Genomic DNA, 21325 nt, shown 5'->3' with positions numbered 1-21325 from the left:
AAAAGAGGTAATTGGATTAAATTGATGGTTGTCCTTGTGGGATTCAGGAAAGCCTACAAACGCCTCCTTAAAATGATAGAGTAGCGGGTTGTTTCCAGGACGCATCTTGGGAAGGCGGATGGCTGCGCACAAAGGCCCCGGGCCGGCGCCGGGCGTGCGGCGAGGGGACGGGGGCAGAGGCGCTGCTGGGGCAGCCCTGCAGGAGAGGTGGGAACGGTCTGCTTCAGAGGGCAAGTGCTTCTGCAGGGCAGGGAGCCGCGGCCGCTGCAGATCCCCCTTCTGTAAACACAAAGACAGGGGGCCTGGGGAATAGAAACCCAAATCCACTTGTAATCGTACAGGGGAATCGAGCATAATTACTTGAGCGACCTAGATGAAGATTGATGAGCCTTTAAGGCGGCGTTTCGGATCGATGTCGCTGCCCGGCGGAGGCCGAGGCCGGGCTCCCCGCGGCGCGGCTCTCCGCAAAGGCGCGGAGGGAAGATGGAGGCGAGGCAGGGAGAGCAGCAAAGCAACCCGGGGCATGTGATTCCGATCAGCTGACTAGGGTCAAGAGGCTACCCTGGTTTATTAGGAGATGGAAAACAATAAAATGAAAGAAAATAGAGTTTGTATCAATATTATCCAGCCTGCCACGCTGGGCTGCTGAAAGCTGTCACTGAAGCCGGGCGGTTTTGCTTCCACTTCTACACACAGTAATCCATGCCTTCCTCTTTATTTATTTTGCAGAGTAACTGACAAAACATTGTGCGGTACACTCTCAAATTGGGTGTTACAGTACAGTAAAACATTAACAACATGACAGTTAGATGCGCTGATACAGGACTAATTTGGGCTAAGTGAGTAATCTGAAGTGTTGCTCGCAAGCTCTGGTAGTAAAGTGCGTGTGCAGTATTGGGGGAGGAGGAGAGAAAAGGTTGCCTCTATGCCTGTTAGCCTTGGTGCGAGCTGCAGCCCAGGGCTTGCCTTGGCCGCGCCGGGCCCTCCAAGCAGGCGCTGCCTCCCTCCCCAGAGAGACCAGTGCCCGGGGACTGCAACTGGGAACGTGCACAGGCAGTCTGCCCTCTGAACAAGGTCTCCATTATTGCACAGAAGATTTTAACTGCGTAACACAGCCAAAATATCTCTAACGTTCACTGAGATGATGAGTTCACCAGTTTCTAAAAGGTGCGTCAGTTAGATGTTACACTGAGCTTCTCAGTACTGGGGCTTTTATTATTTACATGTCAGATGTATGTTTGTGTATGCATGTCTGTGTGTGTGTGCTTATCTATATGAATTAACCTGCACAGTTCAGGGGCCGATTCTAAAAGTGTGTTTTATTTTTAATCTCTTCTTAATTAGAGCAAGCGAGCTTCCTAAGCACTGACACTGTCAGCCTAACAGTAGATTCCATTCGTATTGAAGATGGCGAAAAAGTGATACTCTGTAATGTCTTTTGCATTAATGCTGGAGCTGTTTCCTGATTAAAACTTAACAATTTGTGTGGAAAAGGCTGCCTTTTATAACAGATTTCCACTTACCCCATCTTTTCAGTGCTCCTGCAAGCGCCTTGTTAAGGAATATATTTTGAGTAAAATGTTGTTAACGGTAATTTTAAAAGGATTAAGTGACAGCAAGTCGGAATAAAAATTACCTCGCCATAAATACACTTAACGATAGTAGCCTTTGTGCGCGTGTGGTTTGCAAGTAGCTCCAAAAAATCATCTTTTGCGATACTTTCGGAGTTGAGGTCTGGACCCGGAGTTAAACATAACGCCGCCAGGTTTGTCCAGGAAGGTTTCCACGGCGTGAGGCTGCGGGCTGCCCTCGCCCGCCGAGTTGCGGTCCCCGTTCCCCGAAACCGCGTGCAGCGTGGGGCTGCTAGCGCAGCCGGCCGCACACGAGCAGCGCTGGCTGCTAATGAGGAGTAAAAGGGCACGAGGAGTCAAGGAAGCTACTTCTAAGCGGCAGCTATTTTTCACTCTGACTCCCCTGAATTTTGCTCCTCGTTGATTTATCTCGCAGCTCACGAACTCTCTTCCGTCCTCACTGCAGAGTTCAAAGCGCTGGCCGCGGGCGGAGAGCAGTGAGGCGGCGGGTACGAGGGGCGCGGGGGCCGCGGGGGCCGCCCGGGCGCCCTGCGCTGACGCCGCTGCCCTTCTCTTGCAGGCCCCGTGGTGCTCAGCACGCCGGCCCAGCTCATCGCCCCCGTGGTGGTGGCCAAGGGGACGCTCTCCATCACCACCACGGAAATCTACTTCGAGGTGGACGAGGATGACCCGGCTTTCAAGAAGATCGACCCCAAGGTGAGTGCGGCGGCCGGGCCGGGGGCGCTGCCCGCAGCCGGGCCCGGGCACGCGTGCGCCGGCGCCGTCCCTCCCCTCCAAACTCCGCTCCCCTCGGCCGCCTCTCGCTGCGGTTTATCAAAAAGCGCAGTGTATTAATGATGTTAAATCCTCTATTACGGCGGCGTGCACATTTTTCAGCAGTCTTTCGCTCAATGCCTTTGTATGAACATGGGCAGATTTAGTAGTTAAGCCAATTGCTCTGAAATCCCTGGAGGTAACAGCAGTCCCAGACCGCGGCCTCCCTAAGACACACGGGAAGGTTTTACCCTTTTAGTGGATATCGGAGAATCCCTTTATTTCAAGAACGTTAGATTCCTTGTAAGAAAATACTGCTCATTTGAGTAAACATGCTGATTGCTGAAATACAAGCTAATGCTTATTTTCTGGAAGGAAAAAAAAAATATATCGCGTGGGCATGTACCCAAGACTAGATTCCTGGGAAAGCTGTTTTTTCTAAAGTCATTTACTCCTATCAATCCCGCCCCCTCTTAAAAAAAAAAAAAAAAAAAAAAAGGAAAAAGGAAAAGGAAAGGAAAAAAAGCCGAAAGCCAGCCGCAGCAGCAGTAGGGGTGCGTGACTCGAGCCTCTGCGTGCGCCCGTCGCCTCTAGGTCTGAGCACAGGGCTTGGATCCGGGGCAGGAGGGGGCTGACAGCACAGGGTGCTCCTCTCTCCTGCGGTTTTTTTTTTTTTTTTTTTTTTTGTTTGTTTGTTTTGTCTTGTTTTTTATTCTTATCGTTCTGCTTCCTTTGTTACTTTATTAACGCGCTAGGAGAATGTTATAAGCCTCTTTTTAAGGGGAAAATAGGAGAGAGACTTTTCAAAAGACCTTGGGATTTTGAAGAACTATCGCAAATAATTTACAAGAAAAACGCTATTGAACTCGTCTGAATATAAGTATGTTTGTAATAATGTGATTTCTGTATTGACAAGTAATTTCTGAAACTCGGAACTTTCTTCACCGTGCTGAAAAAAACCAGATTCTTTCACAATAGCTTAGTATAACGGGTTGCAAATAGTTGATATCTGCGTCTAGTGTTACACAGGCGATTGGCCTCTTTCAGCACTTGTTGACTCTTAGGGTACTAAACAAAATACGTGTTGTTATCTTATATTTGGATCTTAAAGTCGCCTGAAAGGGAGGCATACTTAGAAGAGCCATGTGTTAGAGTACGAACAGGCGATTTTTGATCACCGGCAGTTTGTGGATGTGCACATGTTACTCCCTCTGCGTACCCGGCCAGCGCGGGGGGGTGAGGAGGGGGTTATTTCTGTGAGCGCAACTGGCAATCTTATCACATTCGTAACGGATTTGTAGGTCAGAAGCAATACTGTTGTTCACTTTATTGGTGCAGGCTTGACCCTTTCACCTATAAATTTTACTTTCTTCTTTATTACTACTTGCTCCTAAATGTTAGTTTTTGTAAAGAGTCAGGTTCAGTATGCTGACTCTGCCTTAGGAATACGTTGTGTGTTTCCTCAGCATTGCTCAAAACCGAGCAGAAACACATCAGCGCCGTATAGTAAATGTTTTGAAACGAGATTTATTTTCTGACGGCTGTAAAAAGGGTTACTGTATTAATAATTACATCAGTGTCTGGCAGTTGCTGATGGTCATCTGGAGCTAAAGTCTAGTGTATATGCACCACGGCTATTTCCTTACCCTACAAAACTATTCAAAATGCAAAGTCAGAAGGCTCCCCTTAAGTTTACTGCTTTACGGGATTTAAGCAACAGAATTTAATCAACAGAAAGACAAAATTCGAAAAACGTAGCTGCCCTTCTGTTTTTTTGAAGTGGAAAATTTGATTCGGTATTGAAACGCTTACCCGTATGCATTTTACTTCATTTATTAGCTTGTAATTAAATAAATCAGCAACAGAAATTAAAATCTAAATCACAAAAGGTAATTATCCAGTGTATTTCAAGTGCATTTTCAAATATATAATTCCAATATTCAAGCGTTATTATATAAGCAGAATCCAAATTTCTTTTGAATATATTTAAATAACATTTCAAGTATATTTATGGAATGTTAGAAATAGAACAAGCAATATATATGAAACGAAAAATGTAAACTTGTTAAGTTCAGACACTTCAAAAGACAATTAACAAAAGTACCATGATAAAATCTACCTTTTTAAATGGTATCTTCTTTAGCAGAAAATGTCCTTGAAGTATCCAAAATGGCAATTTAACTTCTGTTCACCAAATCACAAACACCAACATCCACAATTTCAAAGACAATGTGAGATCACAATATCTGATACAAATTAAAAGGTACATTAGGGTTTGTTCAGGTGGCATATCCAAATAGCTTTTACTCACAGAGGGATTACATAAAAATACTGGGTTTTGTTATAATCCGTTGGTACCGTTTCTAGGCGGAATGGTCACAATCATGTTAAATTACAGCCAATTTTGCTTTCCGGGTAACATTTTTGTTTTTCTCACGGGGAACTGCAAAACTGTGATGAAGAGGAGTGATACTTGCTGTTTTTATTTGTTTTTCTTTGTGAAGAGCCTAAGCTATATTCCTTTTTAAAAGAGAATATTATTTGCAGTGTCAAGTGGAAATATTTGACTTTTCGAACAGGAAGCTTAAATTTCATCAGGACATAAGCAGATGTACCGGTTAGGCCCGTTTTTTATTACCCTCTAAAGTTTCTCCAAACTTTTCGGGTTGGTGAGTATTTCCCTAGCCAGTCGCCACGTTTGTTTGGCCGCGTTTTCCAGGGCCGAATGAGGTTTGCCCTGAAACAGGTCTAAGTTGGGCAAGAAGTAATGTGGGCATCTCCTGCACTGAAGGCAGGAGATGAGCTGCAGTAAAATCCCGTTGAGCCGGTCCCCCAAGCAGGACTCGTCCCAGTCCGATTCTCGGGGGTGCTTTTCGCATTCGTATGAAACCAGAGTCTTCATGTGATAGTTGTTGAGGGGCTGGCCCGGCAGCTCCAGGTGCCGGTCCCGTAAGGTTTTGAGGATGGAGAGGCATTTCTTCCTGCAGCCGCCCATCTGCAGTCTGTTCTCGGCTTCGGCGAACTGCAGCACCCAGGCATCGCTCTCGGCTGAGCTCTGCTTGCCGGCCAGCGAGTGGCACTCCTTGGACAGGAGGTTGAAGCCCTCCGCCTTGACCTCGGCCACCCGGTTGGGTCCCGGCCAGGGGATGTGGGGAAGCGGCCAGTGGGCAGCACTCCTTGGCCAGATCCCCGTGCATTTGAACGCCGGAGTGATCTGCACTACGTATCTATCCCTGATTCTCAGCTTCACTTCGCTGGTGTCTGCTACCATCTTTACCACATCTCTGTAACTACATTTATCCACGGCTTGAGCCACCAGAGTCTGAAACCTGGAGCGGATTTTGCGAGCGGAGAGGTAGCCAGACGCCGTGATGAACTCCACCCAGAGGGACATACTCCTCTTGCGCCCATCGCTTAACTTTAGCACCGCGCAGCCCGGCAAAGAGCCGTCGTCCACGAAGTTGAAAACCCCCATTTGGTTCAGATAAAGCACCACTTCAAACTCCGTGGGGGAGATGACTTCCAGCCCCTCGTAGCGGTTGTCCATCTCGTTCAAGGAACTGATGAAACGCGGCTCCTGCACCTCCACCTCCTTCAGCACGTCCGACACCACTTTGCAGACTTCGCGGATCGTTTTAGCGATGGCAGCTTTCCTGGCTTGGCATTTCTCGTTGTAGTATTTATTCAGATGATACACCAGCTTGGCCTGGGCCGCGATCATGTTGGGGCAGAGATCCGGGTTGTATACCGGAGTCTCGCAATACGCTGTGGGATCCAATGCGGCTGCTAAAGCTGGAGCCAACTTCAGAGGAGAAACGGGCTGCTGCACTCTGAAATGTAACAAATGGCTTTCCAAATGCGCTGTGGCTGCTGCTCCTCAGATGCTCTCTTCCTGCTTTTTTAGATCAGCCGTCTTGAAGTGTGTGTGGCGGGGGGGGGGGGGGGGCGGGGGACTGGAGGGGGCGATGTTTTTCCTCCCCCTTTTTTTAAAGGGTCCGTGAGTGAGAGGAAAGCATCGAGAGCTGCACCTTCCCCAGCAGCAATAAAAACAAAAGTTGAACCGAGACACAGCGAGGCTTGCAGTAGTCCAAATAATAAAACCTCTCCGTATTTATTTATGTTTGCTTGTAGTAATCACTGCGTGTGTGCAGGGTGGTTAATCAGACGGTGGGAAAAGTGCCGCGTGTGTGTGCGTGTGTGTGTATGTGTGTGTATATGTCAGAAGAAGCTGGCTGTTGGTTTGTATAAGAGCCCAGATGCACTCGTGTGGAAATTATAAAGGCAGGGCCAGGCAGGCGGGCGGCCAATCGCCACTGGGCTCGTCACTGCAGCCTCTTTCGGCTCAAACCCGGCTAATTAATCCCTCTCTAGGAGATAGATATGTATACACCCAGGCACACGCACGCACATACACGTATATACGCAAAGGTAGAAGGTTACTGGCAGAAAACCGCGCTGGTCACCCGCTCCGTTGGAAATCAAGAGAAACCGCTCTCCTCCGGTGTAACGTGAAGCGCCCTGGCGTTTTGAAAGGACTTGGCAGACCCGCGCTGCATCCCTGCTTGTCTGCCCTCGGCTGAAAGGCGAGCGCAGGTGTATTAGGGGGCTCGCAGCAGGCAGGCAGCCGCAGCCCAGGGCTTCCTCCTCCTCCTCCTCCTCCTCCTCCTCCGGCGGCGGCGGCGCAAGCCCTTAGCTCCCCCTTGGCGTCAGACCGCGCCGTCCTTCACTCCTCGGGGCGGTCTGTAACTGCGAGGCAGAAGTTTTGCTCTCGTGAACCGGTCAGTGCGCAAGGCAGCAGGTTCACGGCAATCTAGTGGTCTTTGGAATAAAACGTGACGCCTAAGTCCGCGATCTGTTATAGTTTTAAAAGGTCTTCCGACGGGGTATAATCGATTTTAAGGTTTAGTGCATTTCGGCATCGCCGTTGCCTTGCTTTTTGTGTTCATATCTTATGAAGGGAGAATCAATTGCTAAACGTGTTTGTCAGTTGTTTTTTTGCATTTCCTCCAGAAATCAAGTAACAGATATGAACAGTAAATCTGATCTGCCAATTCTTAGCTTCATTTTTCTATTTCGGTGTAGCGCGCCAGTATATTGTGAAGAAGGTACGTTCCGCTGGTTTTCTGAGACGTAGTTGCACTATAAGTATCTACTAATTTCAAACCTGGGCGGTTTATTGTATCGTGAGCTCTGCTAGCAAGCTGTGCTTAGTAAATGCGCGCACGGGAGGGATGCTAGCGACGGCAAACACGCTGGCATGCTGCTAATCAGACAGTTCGGGGTTTCGCGTGCAATGCGTAATTAGCAAATTTCTCCTTCAGTACCTTAAGTGTTAGCAATCGGGACTTCCATTTGCGAACAAGCTCGAGTGCAAACGCTTCTGCTTTGCAACATTTATACAGCTTCGCTTCAAGAAAACCCAAAGTTATACATACATAAATATATATATATAAATAAAAGTATATATGTATATATTTAGGAAAACACCCTTTTCATCCCCTGTCTTTATCTTTAATCTACCGCCCGATTATTAATTCTTAAAGTAACCATCACAAGCATAGCAAGCGCCAAAGAGAAGTCATAAGGCAAAGAAAATTTCACATTTATTCAATGTATGAATGCGACCAACTTTATTGCATACAGCGAAGAATTCCTGACTTTGCGCTTGGCTCGCTCGGTCTAGCGTTTACACGGGTGCTCCCCTTGCAGAGGCAGTGATTCCTAGCAGGAATTCCTAGTAGCTGATTCCTAGCAGGAATAATTTTCTGTCCATTAATGAGACGAGGGTGGACGCGGGGGGCTCCTCGCTGCAACACGGCAGGTGACAGGTCGTCCCGAAGCAGCTTTCCTCTCCCCGGCCGCAGCGCCCTGGCGCACGGCGCTGGGCCGGCTGCTTCCCGGCTGAGCCGTGCGAGGAGCCGCTGGTTCCCACCCGGCTCCTCCGCTCCCTCCGCAGAAGTTTCCCTGGCGGGGGCGGCCGCGGCGCGGCCCCGCGGCGGCACAGCGCGCCCTGCCGCGGCCGCTGCGCGGGGGCGCTCGGTCCCGGTCCCAGTCCCGGCGCCGCCGCCGCCGCGCAGCGTCCGCGGGGCAGCAGGGCGCTTCCCGGCTGCCGCCGCCCCTTCGCCCGCCCGCTCCCGGCCTCCGCTGGCCCCGGAGCCGCCCGGCCCCGGCGGCTGCGGGCTCGGCCCGGCCCGGCTCGGCCCGGCGCGGCCCTCTGCCCCCGCCAGGGGCGGCTCCGGGTGCTGCGGGCGGGGACGGGCCGGGGGAGCCGCGGGGGCGAACCGCGCCGGGCCCGTCCTCGTCGGAGGCGGTTTCCGAGCGATTTAAATAAGAAAGAGCTCCGTCCCTGAGAGGTTACATACCAGCGCGGTGTAAAAACGAAAGTTAAACTGTGCGCACAAAAGGGTGTCTCTCTCCCCCATCTTTGTAAAGGGGAACAGCCGTTTCCTGCGGAGATGACACACAGTCCCAAATTCCTAAATAGGATTCAGCTAAGGTCTTTACATTAGTTCCATTACATTAGCACTGCACGTTAAAGATGGAAATCTTTGCGGCAAGGTTTTGTTTATTTTTGCCCCGTAAGTTTTAGCTCAGTAACTCCAGGTTCTAAGGGTGAAATGCAATAGCTTATATCCCACTATATCCCAAAGTTTCAGTAGTCTGATTTTCATGATTTAGCGCAATTAAATGAAATAAAAATTGCATCGTATATTCTAAATCAGTGTATAACTTTGAGATTAACCTAAAACATCAGTAATGTAGGTTATATGCATTTATTGCATTTTGGAGGTTATGGGATATATTATCGTTATTCGACTTAACCCTGACTGGGTTACGTTTAAGCACTGAAAGTTACTCTTAATTTCACTACATCAGTATAAAGTTTAATTTCACCCATACAGAAATAAACATTTGATAGCTTGAAAGTACATGGATTTTGGTATTTCTGACACCAGTCAACAACTGAAATGAACTGTTTTAAGCTGACCTGATTGTTTAAAATGACAAGAAGTTTTTTACTTTGGTTTGAGGTGCTGAAAATGGTGATATCTCAGACTTTTTGTAATATAAAATATGAATATTTTTAATGCTTTTGACCACTTACTGGCATTAGTTTTTCTTTGCAGTTCTTAATGTGTGCTTACTAAATTAAAAAAGGAAATAATGCCTTTTTATTATACCTAGTTTTATTATTATACATTATACTATACATACACATTATTATACATTGTATTATTATACAGTATACATTATATAAATATTATACATAATTTTATTTTTTCTATGCATTGAGTTGTTCTGGAAAATGGAGATTAAAATCACCTCATTAAAATGGTGATTGATCATTTGTCATGATAATGGTACCGTAAGATATTGGTGACTTTTACTAAATTACTGTTTTCTGGGTATTTCCCCCTAATTAGAATATCATAGCTACATTTGCATAACTGCATTTGTTGAACTCTGCCTGTTATTTCAGATATTTTACAGTACAGCACCTTATTGTGTTATCCTCTTGTTAGCCAAAAAGCCAAATGGTTGAAAACACACATTGCAGGTGCTTGCCCATGCCTACAAAATGTAATTTGGAGGGGAAAAAAAGTTGCTAGATATAAATTTCACCAATAATTTATTTTCATATGGTGAAAAGTATCAGTTAAAATGCACACATGGATGCACAGGCACACAAAGTGCTTATGTTGATATCACTTTATATTTCTTCTTATGTAGGGGTAGTTCTTCCACACACAGCTCTTCATGAATTTTAAAGTTTTGTTTTTTAATATCTGCCTATTGCACTAGGGAGGCTAGGAAGAAGATGAAGTTGAGTTGATTAAATTATTTATCCCTACTGCTGAAGTGAGTTTGAAGGCTCATTGAATGTATCTGATTCTTGGCTCCTCTTTCTTCCCTTCCCCCCTCATTTCATCCTGGTTATTTTGTCCATACCATCCTGCCAGCAACAATACATTTTCTTTTTCAAGTGGGAAAGCTAAAGACAGACATTTTTAGAGAATGTGCTTTATGAGTCGCATTATGTGAAATAGGCAGTATCATTTTTGTGATAGATCTTAATGGTACCTGTAATTTTCTGTATACTTATTTGTATTTTAGTTTGTAACTTCACTTTCATATTTAAGAAGAAATGTAAAGGTAAATTTAAAGGTGAGTAAGTTCCTGTATGTTTGCAGAAATTCCATTTTAATGACATTACTATACACCTCACTACTTAGATTTTGGAGTATAGATTTATGCAGAGCTGGATATGGAAATATTTTTCTTCTGTTACCTATAGTTTTCTGCAAATGCCTTTTTCTTTTTGAAAACATATGATCTACCTCCTTTTTACAATACACAGTTAGCATTTATTAGTGCTAAACTTAACACATTTATGTATTCTTGTCCCATTAAAATATTAAAAGTGAGTTGGCGTTAGTGTTGGACTTTGTCATCCTAGGTCTTATGGATGAAATGTTAATGCTTTAAATTCCTCTAATCTGCAATCTGTTAAGGGAAAAAAAAACTAATTGATTTGTTTTCTTTAAAATGTTACATCTCAAAACAAAGCTTGCACAACTGCAAATTGTAATTTTAGCTAGAATTGCAGAAACATTCAAGCTGAAAAAATGCATTGAATTATTCATTTGGTTCACTTCTGCATCAGCTTCTCTAAAACCAGACATTCCTTAAAGTACAGCATTTTATTTAAGCAGTCCAACACTATTTTTTAAAGGTCTCCTGCTTTGAGAATGCTCTTTTCTACTGAACTCAGAGAGGAGTGTGGAATCAGTGGGGATTAGCGCCTTTTAATCTACTACATCTGTGGTGGGTCATCCAACACTGCAGAACTCTCATTACTGTTTCATGCTGTATATGATTAAATGACTGAAAATATTCAACACTGACCTTGAAAATAAAGCTGTATGTGTTGGATGAGCAGCTTCCTAAGACTTCATGTCTAAACTAACCTTTCCCTTTGGTGACTTGTATCCCTATGATACATTGTCTGAGGAAAGACTGAAACATTAGAAAAAGTGTGTAAGTCCAAACCAAAGCGTGGTAACAGTCGAAATATATTACTTTGTAAAATATGACATCATTTGGCTTGTTCATGCTATGTTTTATGAGTAACCCAACATCTATTAGTCCAGTCCAAATGGGAAAGTGGCGTGTCATGAACATGCATACCTATGTGGCTGGTGTTCTTTGTAAGTTGGCTTCACATTGCCTAGCAAATTAAACTGCAACCAAAGTAAATTTTTATATGTAGCTGCAAGAGCCATTGAAATCAGCAGAAAACATATTGCTCAATATCTTTGAACACGAAGCAATATACGGCTATTAGTAATGCACCATCTTTTCATATACCTTTTGTCATGCTATGTGTTCATTGTTAATTTTCTCACTGCCAGTAAAAAATGGTAAGTCACAGTAACTCAAAACTAAGCCTATTCTCCCTCTTTACAATAGCATGGGTATGGTAAACTACCTATGTAACTCACTTCATCTCAACTTAGGTATAAAAAGACATACCTTACATATTTCAATGTAGTCTTGTGTTTTTTAATGCAGTGTATAGCTTTCAGGTATTTTCTTTCAAAATAACAGTGAAGGTAGGAGTTGAGTGAGTTGGTCATGAGTGATTAATACGTTTCGTTGAACCTTATGAAGGCCCTGATCCTGCCAAGGCACACGTGGTTAACTAAACATTCAGCTGGTTCTGATGAGGTCAGTGGCTTCGGTAGGCGGTTAGGTCACAGGCAGTTATTTGCAGAATCAGGGCCAGAGTGGGCTAACTCTTGAGGGCTAATTTATGAATAGCGTGAAGTGTGGTATGTCTTTAAAATACTTTAAAAATATCAAATGCATGCATTGGTGGCCATTGTGAGGAAAAACATTTTTGGCCCAAATGTCTGCTCTTTTGTCAAGCAGAACTTTCCTCTTAATGTCACTGCATTTTAGCAACAGTGTTCAGTTAGCTTCTGGAGAAAGCACAGTGCTAGTCTGTCCATAGTTTAACAGGGTGCTCCCATGAACATACGATCCCTAATCTGCTTTAAATCCTTTACAAGGAGGTGAAGTTATTCACAGTAATGCCTGAAAGATTATGCTTTCAAAATCTCAAAACTGTATGTTTCATATACTTTCACATGTTCAGAACTATTTCTATAACTCCTAAAGGTGAAGAATCTTTTAACAGACTTAAATGTAAGCAGCCTACTTTCTAGAAACACTTACTCATTGTTCCAAAAAATATTCTGACTCTAATATAAACATGTCATCCAATTTATTATTTAAGTAAGGAAGGGAGAGATCTCTTCAGAAATACCAGATACTAAAATCTTTTTGCCCTTATAATGTATTGATTTTCCCACCACTGCTGCTGAACACTTTTTCTTGACTGGTGGAAGGTAATCAGTGTAGAGTGCAATATTTTGGGGTGGGAGAGGAGAGGGGGGAGTGGGAATCAAGTCTCAGTTGGAGCAGCAAAGCACTCTAGTTCTCCTCTTACTCTCATATGAAAATTTAACCTAGATCACCTACGTCCTTCCTATTCTTCCCTACCATTTCTTCCCACTTAGCACTAGAAGAATTCTGAAGACAGGATCTGCAGAATTGGGTCCTTTGCAGCATGGAACCAGAATAACTGATATGAGAATGACTATAGAGGTGACATGTGGTCTTGTAATTCTCTAAATCTCTAGTACAATTTTGAAAGAGAAATAGTAGCAGTTTACAGAAGTATCTGTGTTTATCTCACAGGAGTATGAATGTGAATGTTTCTTAATAATAGAAATACATTTTACCATTTGGGCATGTTATAGTTTATAAAACATTAGTGCCATTGAAAAGAAAAGAATTATGGTGTATCTGTCATGACAGTTACGATGATATCTCTTAGGCCTCCTTAGTTTTAGATGAGGAGGAGAAGATACCTTTATTATTTCTCTTTAAAATCGTATTGATTTACGCTTTCAGTTGATTTGGAATAATTATTTTGTAAAACTAAAGGAAACTTCCAGGAAAAATTAGATTTCTGTTTCACAACATTGGTTTTAATGGAGTGAGTTTACTTCTGTTGTGTGATGTGTTCATCAAAAATAGATTGTAAATACATTACTTCCTATTTTTTACTTAGTCATTACACTGGTAATTTTAATGCTATGCAATGTGTTCAGGCCTATTAGGAGAGCGGTTACTGCAATCAAAATGATTCTGTCTTATTTCCAATAAATGCTTACCATCTCTGTTTCTTTATTTTTTTCTTCTGCAAATCATTTTCAAGTATAAAGAGGCTATTTTTTGCTAATATTTTTAAAATAACCTTTTAAAGACAAACAACGAATAAGTGCAAAACTCTTACTAGTGCTCTAAAGTTCACAGGAATGTATCAAATTGGTAGATTTTGCCATAATGCTTGCAATTCTCAGATACACTTCAGGAGACAGCTTTTTAAGTATGTTGGGCAACATTTTTCTTATTGTATTCAGTAACTATATTCATTTTGTATTATTAGCTTTATTTGAAAAGATGAAATAATATAACTAGTTATCTTGGCAAACCCATTATTTGTAATCCGTACCTTACAAAATTGTATGGGACTGCAGACATGTTTCTTTATACGCATAATATTTTGCTAGGTCTCTTATAGCTTTTTGACCTAGGAAATGAGAAAAAAACTTTTCAGGTTAGATTTATTACTAACTTAATCAACTCTTGGTAGGCAAACTGCGTATCTCGATGGGGGGAAAAGAAGTCCTTCCCCCCTCCCCGAAATTCAGTTCTTCATTTATTTTGTTCACCACGCTGCATTAACACAGTTTTCCCCTGTGTGCATCTGCCAGTGTACAATTTAGCCACGGGCATCTGTAGACCTTGTGGTGATCAGTATTGCAGGCAAAAGCCATATGTGTTTAAATAAAAAAAAAATCTCTTTATTTCATTTGCTGTTTTAACTGGATGGATAACTTTTGTGCCTCAAGACAGAGGAAGAGAAAATACAGAAATAATTAATTGCCTCTATTCTTGAGGCAGTTTCATTTTCCCTCTCCAATATGGAATGCTTGTCAGCTTTCCTGATAAATGACTGCATGTATTTGCATAGATTTTACATTAACACAAAAATTAGTTTTATTTGTGAAAAACTAGTTTACATAATAATGCAAAATCCAGCATTATGGATTATGTTTCCAAATTTGGAAGAGTGTAGAAAATTGTGATTTTTTTCTACTTTTTTGATTCTGCTTTTTCTTAATGTCAAAGGATATTAGTTTCTAGCTTTGTATTTTATATTTTGATTCTTTAAAAATAACCAAATTAGGGCCCTTTCATGTTTATAAATGATTTCTTCAGTCTTTCATAGATTGAATAATTGATGCTGGTATGAAATGAACTTCTCTCATAGACTTTTACATACTCAACTTATTAAATACACTCAATATGATTACATTTTCAAAATCGCATGGAACTATTTCAGAAAGCATATTGCAGCAAACTGTTAAGTACACACTGAGAATATGTTTTGAGTTTCTAATGCTGCTGTTAAAATGGTGCCCCATCAGGTATTCTTTCAAAGCTTTCAAGTACTACCTTAACTTGTATTCCAGTATAGGACTATCTTTTTTTCTATATCTGATACACTGTCTGTTTTAAGTGATTAGACATTCCTGGCTTGAAGTAACAATAATATACCTTAGTTAAAACTGAATTTTATTCACAATTTGTCACGACCCAAAATAAAATTTTCAAGTCAATCAATCTGAGATATCGTTGAAGAAAAACATACTGCCCTAATTTTGAAACAATTGTTGTCATTTGCAGGTTCCATGAATTGGGTGTTTGTTCACATTATAAACCTGATGTCTTGCTGTCTAAAGGCAACTGCTAATTGTATAATACCCACACATTCCCCCTGCTGAAGAAAATACACATGCATTCACTGCTGCTATTTCATGCTATATAACAAAAAGAAAATGTTGCTCCTTATGAAGCATGCTATACTTAATGGCAACTTAAGCTAAAAGAGTGCCTTTGCCACTTCTTGAATCTGGGACACCCTAGGTGCCAGCTGTCACTGCTCAGCTAATGATGACAAATGCCCCTCTCTATGCAGATTGCAGAGCTTGCAGGCTGCTGTGAAAGGCAGCCAGATTACCTTTCCTCAGATAGTAACTTAACCTTTTAAACTCAAGTGTCAGAATGAAATTATTAGCTAAGATAGTTTCAGTATCTGGTTTTTTAAAAAGGAGAAAAAGAAATAAGAAAAGGCGAGGAAAGCAGAAATTTCAAATAATACCCTACCAGCTCATATTTGCAAATAGTTCATGCTTCTCTGTTTTAAAAATATGAAATTGATGCCACTGTGCCTGTGAGCACTCTATGGAGTTTGCCAGCAGTGAATACATGAATTCAGTAACTGACCTCTCGGTTGGACTACATGGAAATGGGGACGAGCGGGCCAAATTCTGCCCTTGCTTGCATCCGTGCAGTGTTACTGATGCACAGATGTGATAGATCACCAGTTAACTGATGCTATTTATAATGACCCTTAACTGAAGTTGCATATTGTGGATATACTCAATTCTCTATGTGATATTTCATGTAAGCATTCTAAATCCATGAGCTGGTGCAGCTAAATTCTGGGTTGTCTTGAAAGTAGTCAACAGATGTGAGAATATTACATAGTTCTTTAATAGCATGTCATAAAAGTAACTCACTATAAGCACTGTATATGTCCCCTAAAAATCTAGACTGCTTTTTGAGTGTGTATATGTGTGTGTGTGTGTGTGTGTGTGTGTGTGTATTTCTATTGAATATGTTGAATGTGCTTATGCACCTGAATATGCAGGAAAACAGATGCAAATGCATTTATATCAATATATGTACACATGCACTAGCTTACACACGTAACGTCCAAATAGCATCCAGATATTTCAAAGTTTTTATTAAAATACTGACATATATGAACACATTTAATTTGTGTGTTATGCTTGACATTAAATCTGGCTATACGGTGAACAGTATATGTATGTGAATATTAATTTCCCTCTGAGTAAATCACAAGTTTATTCTAGTAAACAGGCACTTCTGTCCAGGAGTTTCACATGATTAAGTCCCCATAGCAATGGGCAATAAGATAAAACTGCAAGACTAGGAACAGCCTGGGATATGGGTACAAGAAACCAAAGTGAAGAGAAAAGGGGGGAAAAAAAAAGTGCATTTGGTATTGAGATTGGAAATCCCAGACAGAAAACAGTTACTGTGACTGGCAGAAAATACAGAAGACAGGAAAAAATGAGTAAGCTGACAGAGTGAATTGAAGATGAGATCAGTATTGCAATTATTTTAACATATTTGGTCCTGTAATAATCATTAAAGGAAAGGTAATCTAATCAGTGAATATAATAGTAATTAATATTCTTTTCTCCAGAAAAGAATAGATCTTATTGCTGATATGTGTGTTCTCAAAGCGCTTCAGTCAGGACTTGCCTGTTTTGGTAAGATGTATGAAATGGATATGCTACTCAATATACATTAAAAACATTTTCTTTTAACTAATTTGAGGATAGATGTTTGGTTTTGCCTGTGCGTAAGTATGTTAAATTTATCATTCTGGTTTTGTTTTGTTTTATTTTTTTAAGTCATTATGTTCAAAGTACTTAAGGCTATACACGTTTCATTATTTCAAATGTAGCACAATCTGGGAAATAAAAAGGACAAAGATCTAGTGTTTCATACTCAGCTTTCTCAGCTTGTTGGTTGAATAGGCATCAAATGAAGTCCAATGCCTATACAAAAGAAATGTTCCTTGTTTGGATTTGCCCCATCTGTGTCATCTGGTGGCTTATGCAATAGGAGGTGTTATCACATGAATCCAAATGCACAAGCCAGTTGTTTTATGGACTCTTTCTGTGCTTGGAGGAGTTTATAAGTTGCCCACTCTATTGTGTGTCACTCCCAGATGACACGTGTGCATTCTGCTGAGCATATTTTGGGGGTAATTATAACTAATGAAGCCTGGTACACAGCTTGTTCACAGAGTGATTTATTCTGCTCCTGTCTGATTCGCAAGAGTTCTGTAAAATGGTTATATTGTGCATTCCAGTTTGGACATGTATGGGAGCATGTGGTATTGAATCAATCTGAGAAAACTGAAATAATTTGTTTTTCAGTATATCACAGACTAATTATGAAGATATTGGATGGGTGCATCTGTTCAAAAATATAGGACAGAACAGAGTTTGTGAACAGGATCTGTAACTTAAGGCAGATTGACTTTATTACTGTTGTGTACTCTTAGGAGACTTGCATTCACCCATTTAGACATACTGTTAAATTGGTCAGAGCTGCTATGCACTCATCAGTAGAGTTTAAATTCCCTCTGTATCCCTGAGATCTTGTAATACAAATTAAATTCTAATATCTGATATTTTGTGGAAAGGTGAATTTAAAAGTTGGAAAGAAAGTATCTTTTAACTTTATAGGTAGAAAGCAACAAAACAATCATTACAGAAGCCTGAGTGTCAGTCTTATTTAACCCTAGCTCACATCCTAATTTGTCTTGACTTATCATCTCTCATGCAAGTAAATCCAGTGATGTTAGTGGGGCTTGACCTCTCTACAAGAAGTACTCATACATTTGTTTGAAAGGATGTTTTTTTAAATCTTTTTTGCAAGACGCTAACATGCCTCTGCAGTCATGAGACAGTGGAGTGCACAGAAGCTACATGATTTGCCACTTCACCTATTGAAATCACAGCTCTTCAGACAGGCTGGATGTTATTACAAGGATCTCAACATTAGTCTTCAATAACAAACTTTGTATCTGCTTTTCCTATCTTCATCTCCTAACTCTACGTGCAGATTTGGAAGCCTTTTGCATCTTCTCTTTTCAGTGCTTAAACAAATTACTTTTTTTCTCTACAGAAGAGGAGAGATTAAAAGTTGTAATCCTGCCTGTAAGGAATGAGAGAAGTGAGATAAACACTTATTTTGGTATGGGTATCATAGAAGCATTAATTAAGGATGGAAAACAGCTGTATAGAAAATGCAGTGCACATCCTTCTTACTACCTGCATGAGTAGAAAACAGTTGCAATGAGAACAAGTTGTTGACAACCAGTTTTATGAAGACAGCCTAGGATGTGCTCAGAACAACACTAACAACATGATGGGGGAGAAGATACTGCTTGTTCTCAGAGGTGAATCGTGTGAGATGGTGTTCATCAGTCAATGTGTTAAGCAAGCGGATGTGGTCACCTGCAGATCTGAAGTTTGCTTGTGACCTAATCTGTCCATGTAGTGAAGTTCACAGTATCAATATCATTTTTTTTCCAAATCACTATTTCCACTGGAAAACAAAACACAACATAGTTTCTACCTGATTTTTATCTAATGAAGAGAATAGTGGACAGGTCTGCCAGTGACTTCATTCTTGCTCCTAAGTTTGTGTGGAGCATGTTTTTCTGGTAAGAGTTTGTAGAGCAGTGTCATCAGTGTCATATACCCAAGATGATAACCAGCAGAAGGTAAGAGTGTTGTATAAAAGCTTTGTGTATAATGTGTGTGATTATATACTCATATATATTATATAGAGAGAAACATACAATTTGAAAACTGACTAGTTCATTAAAAACAACTGTTTTGTAACTCAGCAGTTATGCTAAAGTTGTTTTAAACAAACAGAATTTGTTTTCTGGCTATCACAAAATGAATGTTCAGTTTTATATTCTGTTCTGGACTTCCTCCATATATAAAACTGTGCTCTGGGTGCAATCTTTACGTGATCATTTACATTGCTATGAAATCTTTGGTTTCGGGTTCTCTACTAAAACAGTTGTGATAGGTTTAAACTTTTGGGATAACACTTGTATTACCTACTCACCTACATTTTATGCCAGATGCATGGAATGGGGAAATGTTTATAAGGAACAGTAGGTTGTATTACAAAAGATTTGCTGTATTGGCAATACATACTTACAGAATTCCTTAGATGGGATTCACTTCACAGATGAAAACCAATGTTTTGCACATTTTAAAAGGTGTTCTGGGGCTTTATTTTTTTCTGTGTTAAAGGACCATGACAAACTACAGTTATTGGTATACTGGAAAATGCCAGAGAATGAGCAGTTATTTTACTTGAAGAAAAATTGTCATGTACTTAAAGAATGTTTGGTTGAAATTATCTTTTTGTGCTGTTAGAATACTTCAGTGGTTAGGTGCGATTTTGTTTTCTAATCTACTCATGTTTAGTCAGAGTACATCTGTTATATATCACTTTTAAACATTTCATAAAGTGTTTAAGATTAGTGGGCCAAATCAAGCACTATGTTGAATGATGGTCCTAATTACATCAGGTATCTGTGGGTCAGTGAAGTTTACACGTCAATCTTTTTTGCGGTGACCAAGCTTTAGTTGCATGAACTTGCTTCTCGTTGTAGTCAGCCTCTTCAAGGGCATTGCGCTTTCTTACGTCAGAGCAGGGTTTGGTCCTCTGAAGGTTGGGAACTGCAGCTCTAGTTCCATCCTCTGTGCTACTTTTTATTCTTCTGTAAGCTACATTTGTTTTAAACATTTTCATTCCTTTGCCACTCTACATGAATTTTTGTAAAAAGAACGACTACATCACTACTGAACATGACAGCTTTAATGCTGTGCTGTGCTAGATACAGCATGTATGATTTGCTTATCAGTTGCAGATAGGTGAAAATAATTTTTCATATCAATATCTAGATATAGTAGTAAAATAGTACTCATTACTTTCGGTGATAACAATTTAGCAGAAACTGGAACCAAGAACCATCCACCTTTTGAACAACATATTTATTAAACCCATTAGTGTTAGTAGTAGATTTTTGCTGATAGCCCATGCCCTTCCACTGTTGCTGGTAGTCTACTAGATTTATGAAGCCTGGCTGCCCTGTTCTGTTTTTTAGAAATTCTAAAAAGGTGTTGACTGAAGAATGTCTGCTGGATTCTATGTGTGCAGGTCATACAGTGGAGATGTCGGACTGCTTATAAAGCAAATGCTTGAATTCAGTGACTATAGATAGAATTTGAACTCCAGCTTCACACTGACCCTGTAATACTGTATGTGATGATGGATTGTGCAGGCAAAAGTGTTCTAATTAAAAATCCAATTTTTATATCAATTTAGTTAAGTTTGTGCAGCTTTGTGCAATAGGAGAAATAAATCAGAATGAGAACCAAGAAATTATAAAATGTTTGGCATTAGAAAAAAAGTGTGTGGAAGGATTGAAGAATGCAAACAGATCAAATAAAATGGATTTAAAGGGCAGCCACTAGAATTTTCTAGGAAAAACTAATTTGAAAACATCTGGTAAAATTTGTTTCATTAGAAGGAGAAAACTAAAAATACAATGCAAAGGATCAATTTCAAGAGAAATTAGAAGAAAAATCACCAAGGGAGAAGAAATAGATCTTTGCTTTAAGGAAGTTTTGAATTAAAGTGCAAAAGTGAAGTTTTCTTTATATAAAGATATATGCTGTGATAACCAGTGTCTTCCCCCAACACACACTCTAAGGAATCTCTGCAAGTGTACCTAAGCGCAGTTGGTCTGAGTAAGGACTCTGATGTTTTGAATGATGCTTGAGAGTGTCGACGTTTCCCAAGTTTAACCATGGCTGTGCTGGAACTGACCCCATCTCAGTGTAGCTGCTGCTTTTGTGGGCAGAAGTCATTGCTCTGCGAAAGCAAATAAGGGAGTTCTCCAAGAGCTGTTCTGAAGTGGCCTGGGCAGCAAAAAAGCAGCTTCTCCAGCATCCATCACTGACCTGGAGGTTAACTTGTCCAGAAGACTATGCAGTCCATACATTAAAGGATTGCTCTATTAGGATAGGAAACAGGGTATGTTTGAGAAGAGTGAGACAACAGAGAGATTCCAGAAGTTGAGAGAGAGCAAGTATAATGAAGTTCATGTCACATCTTTTAAGGAGCAGGTAATAATATTGACACCTTGG

The 21325-nt window shown here is 41.1% G+C and overlaps 2 protein-coding genes across 3 annotated transcripts in view; one reads left to right on the top strand and one right to left on the bottom strand.

Annotated features, from left to right (window-relative positions):
• Positions 1–21325, top strand: part of NBEA (neurobeachin) — a 519777-nt gene that overhangs the window by 360319 nt on the left and 138133 nt on the right. For both annotated transcript variants that reach the window (XM_062567111.1, XM_062567112.1), the window contains one exon: positions 2152–2288. In XM_062567111.1, the coding sequence (XP_062423095.1) occupies positions 2152–2288 (137 nt within the window). The remainder of the gene's footprint in view (positions 1–2151; positions 2289–21325) is intronic.
• On the bottom strand, positions 4588–6181 carry MAB21L1 (mab-21 like 1). The gene has a single exon (XM_062576873.1). The coding sequence runs from the start codon at positions 6064–6066 to the stop codon at positions 4987–4989; it is 1080 nt and encodes a 359-aa protein (XP_062432857.1). The 5' UTR covers positions 6067–6181; the 3' UTR covers positions 4588–4986.

This window comes from Rhea pennata, chromosome 1, assembly GCF_028389875.1.
Source record: "Rhea pennata isolate bPtePen1 chromosome 1, bPtePen1.pri, whole genome shotgun sequence".
In the NCBI taxonomy this organism is placed as follows: domain Eukaryota; kingdom Metazoa; phylum Chordata; class Aves; order Rheiformes; family Rheidae; genus Rhea; species Rhea pennata.
The sequence above is the reverse complement of the archived record's forward strand: the minus strand, read 5'-3'. Positions and strand labels throughout refer to the sequence as shown.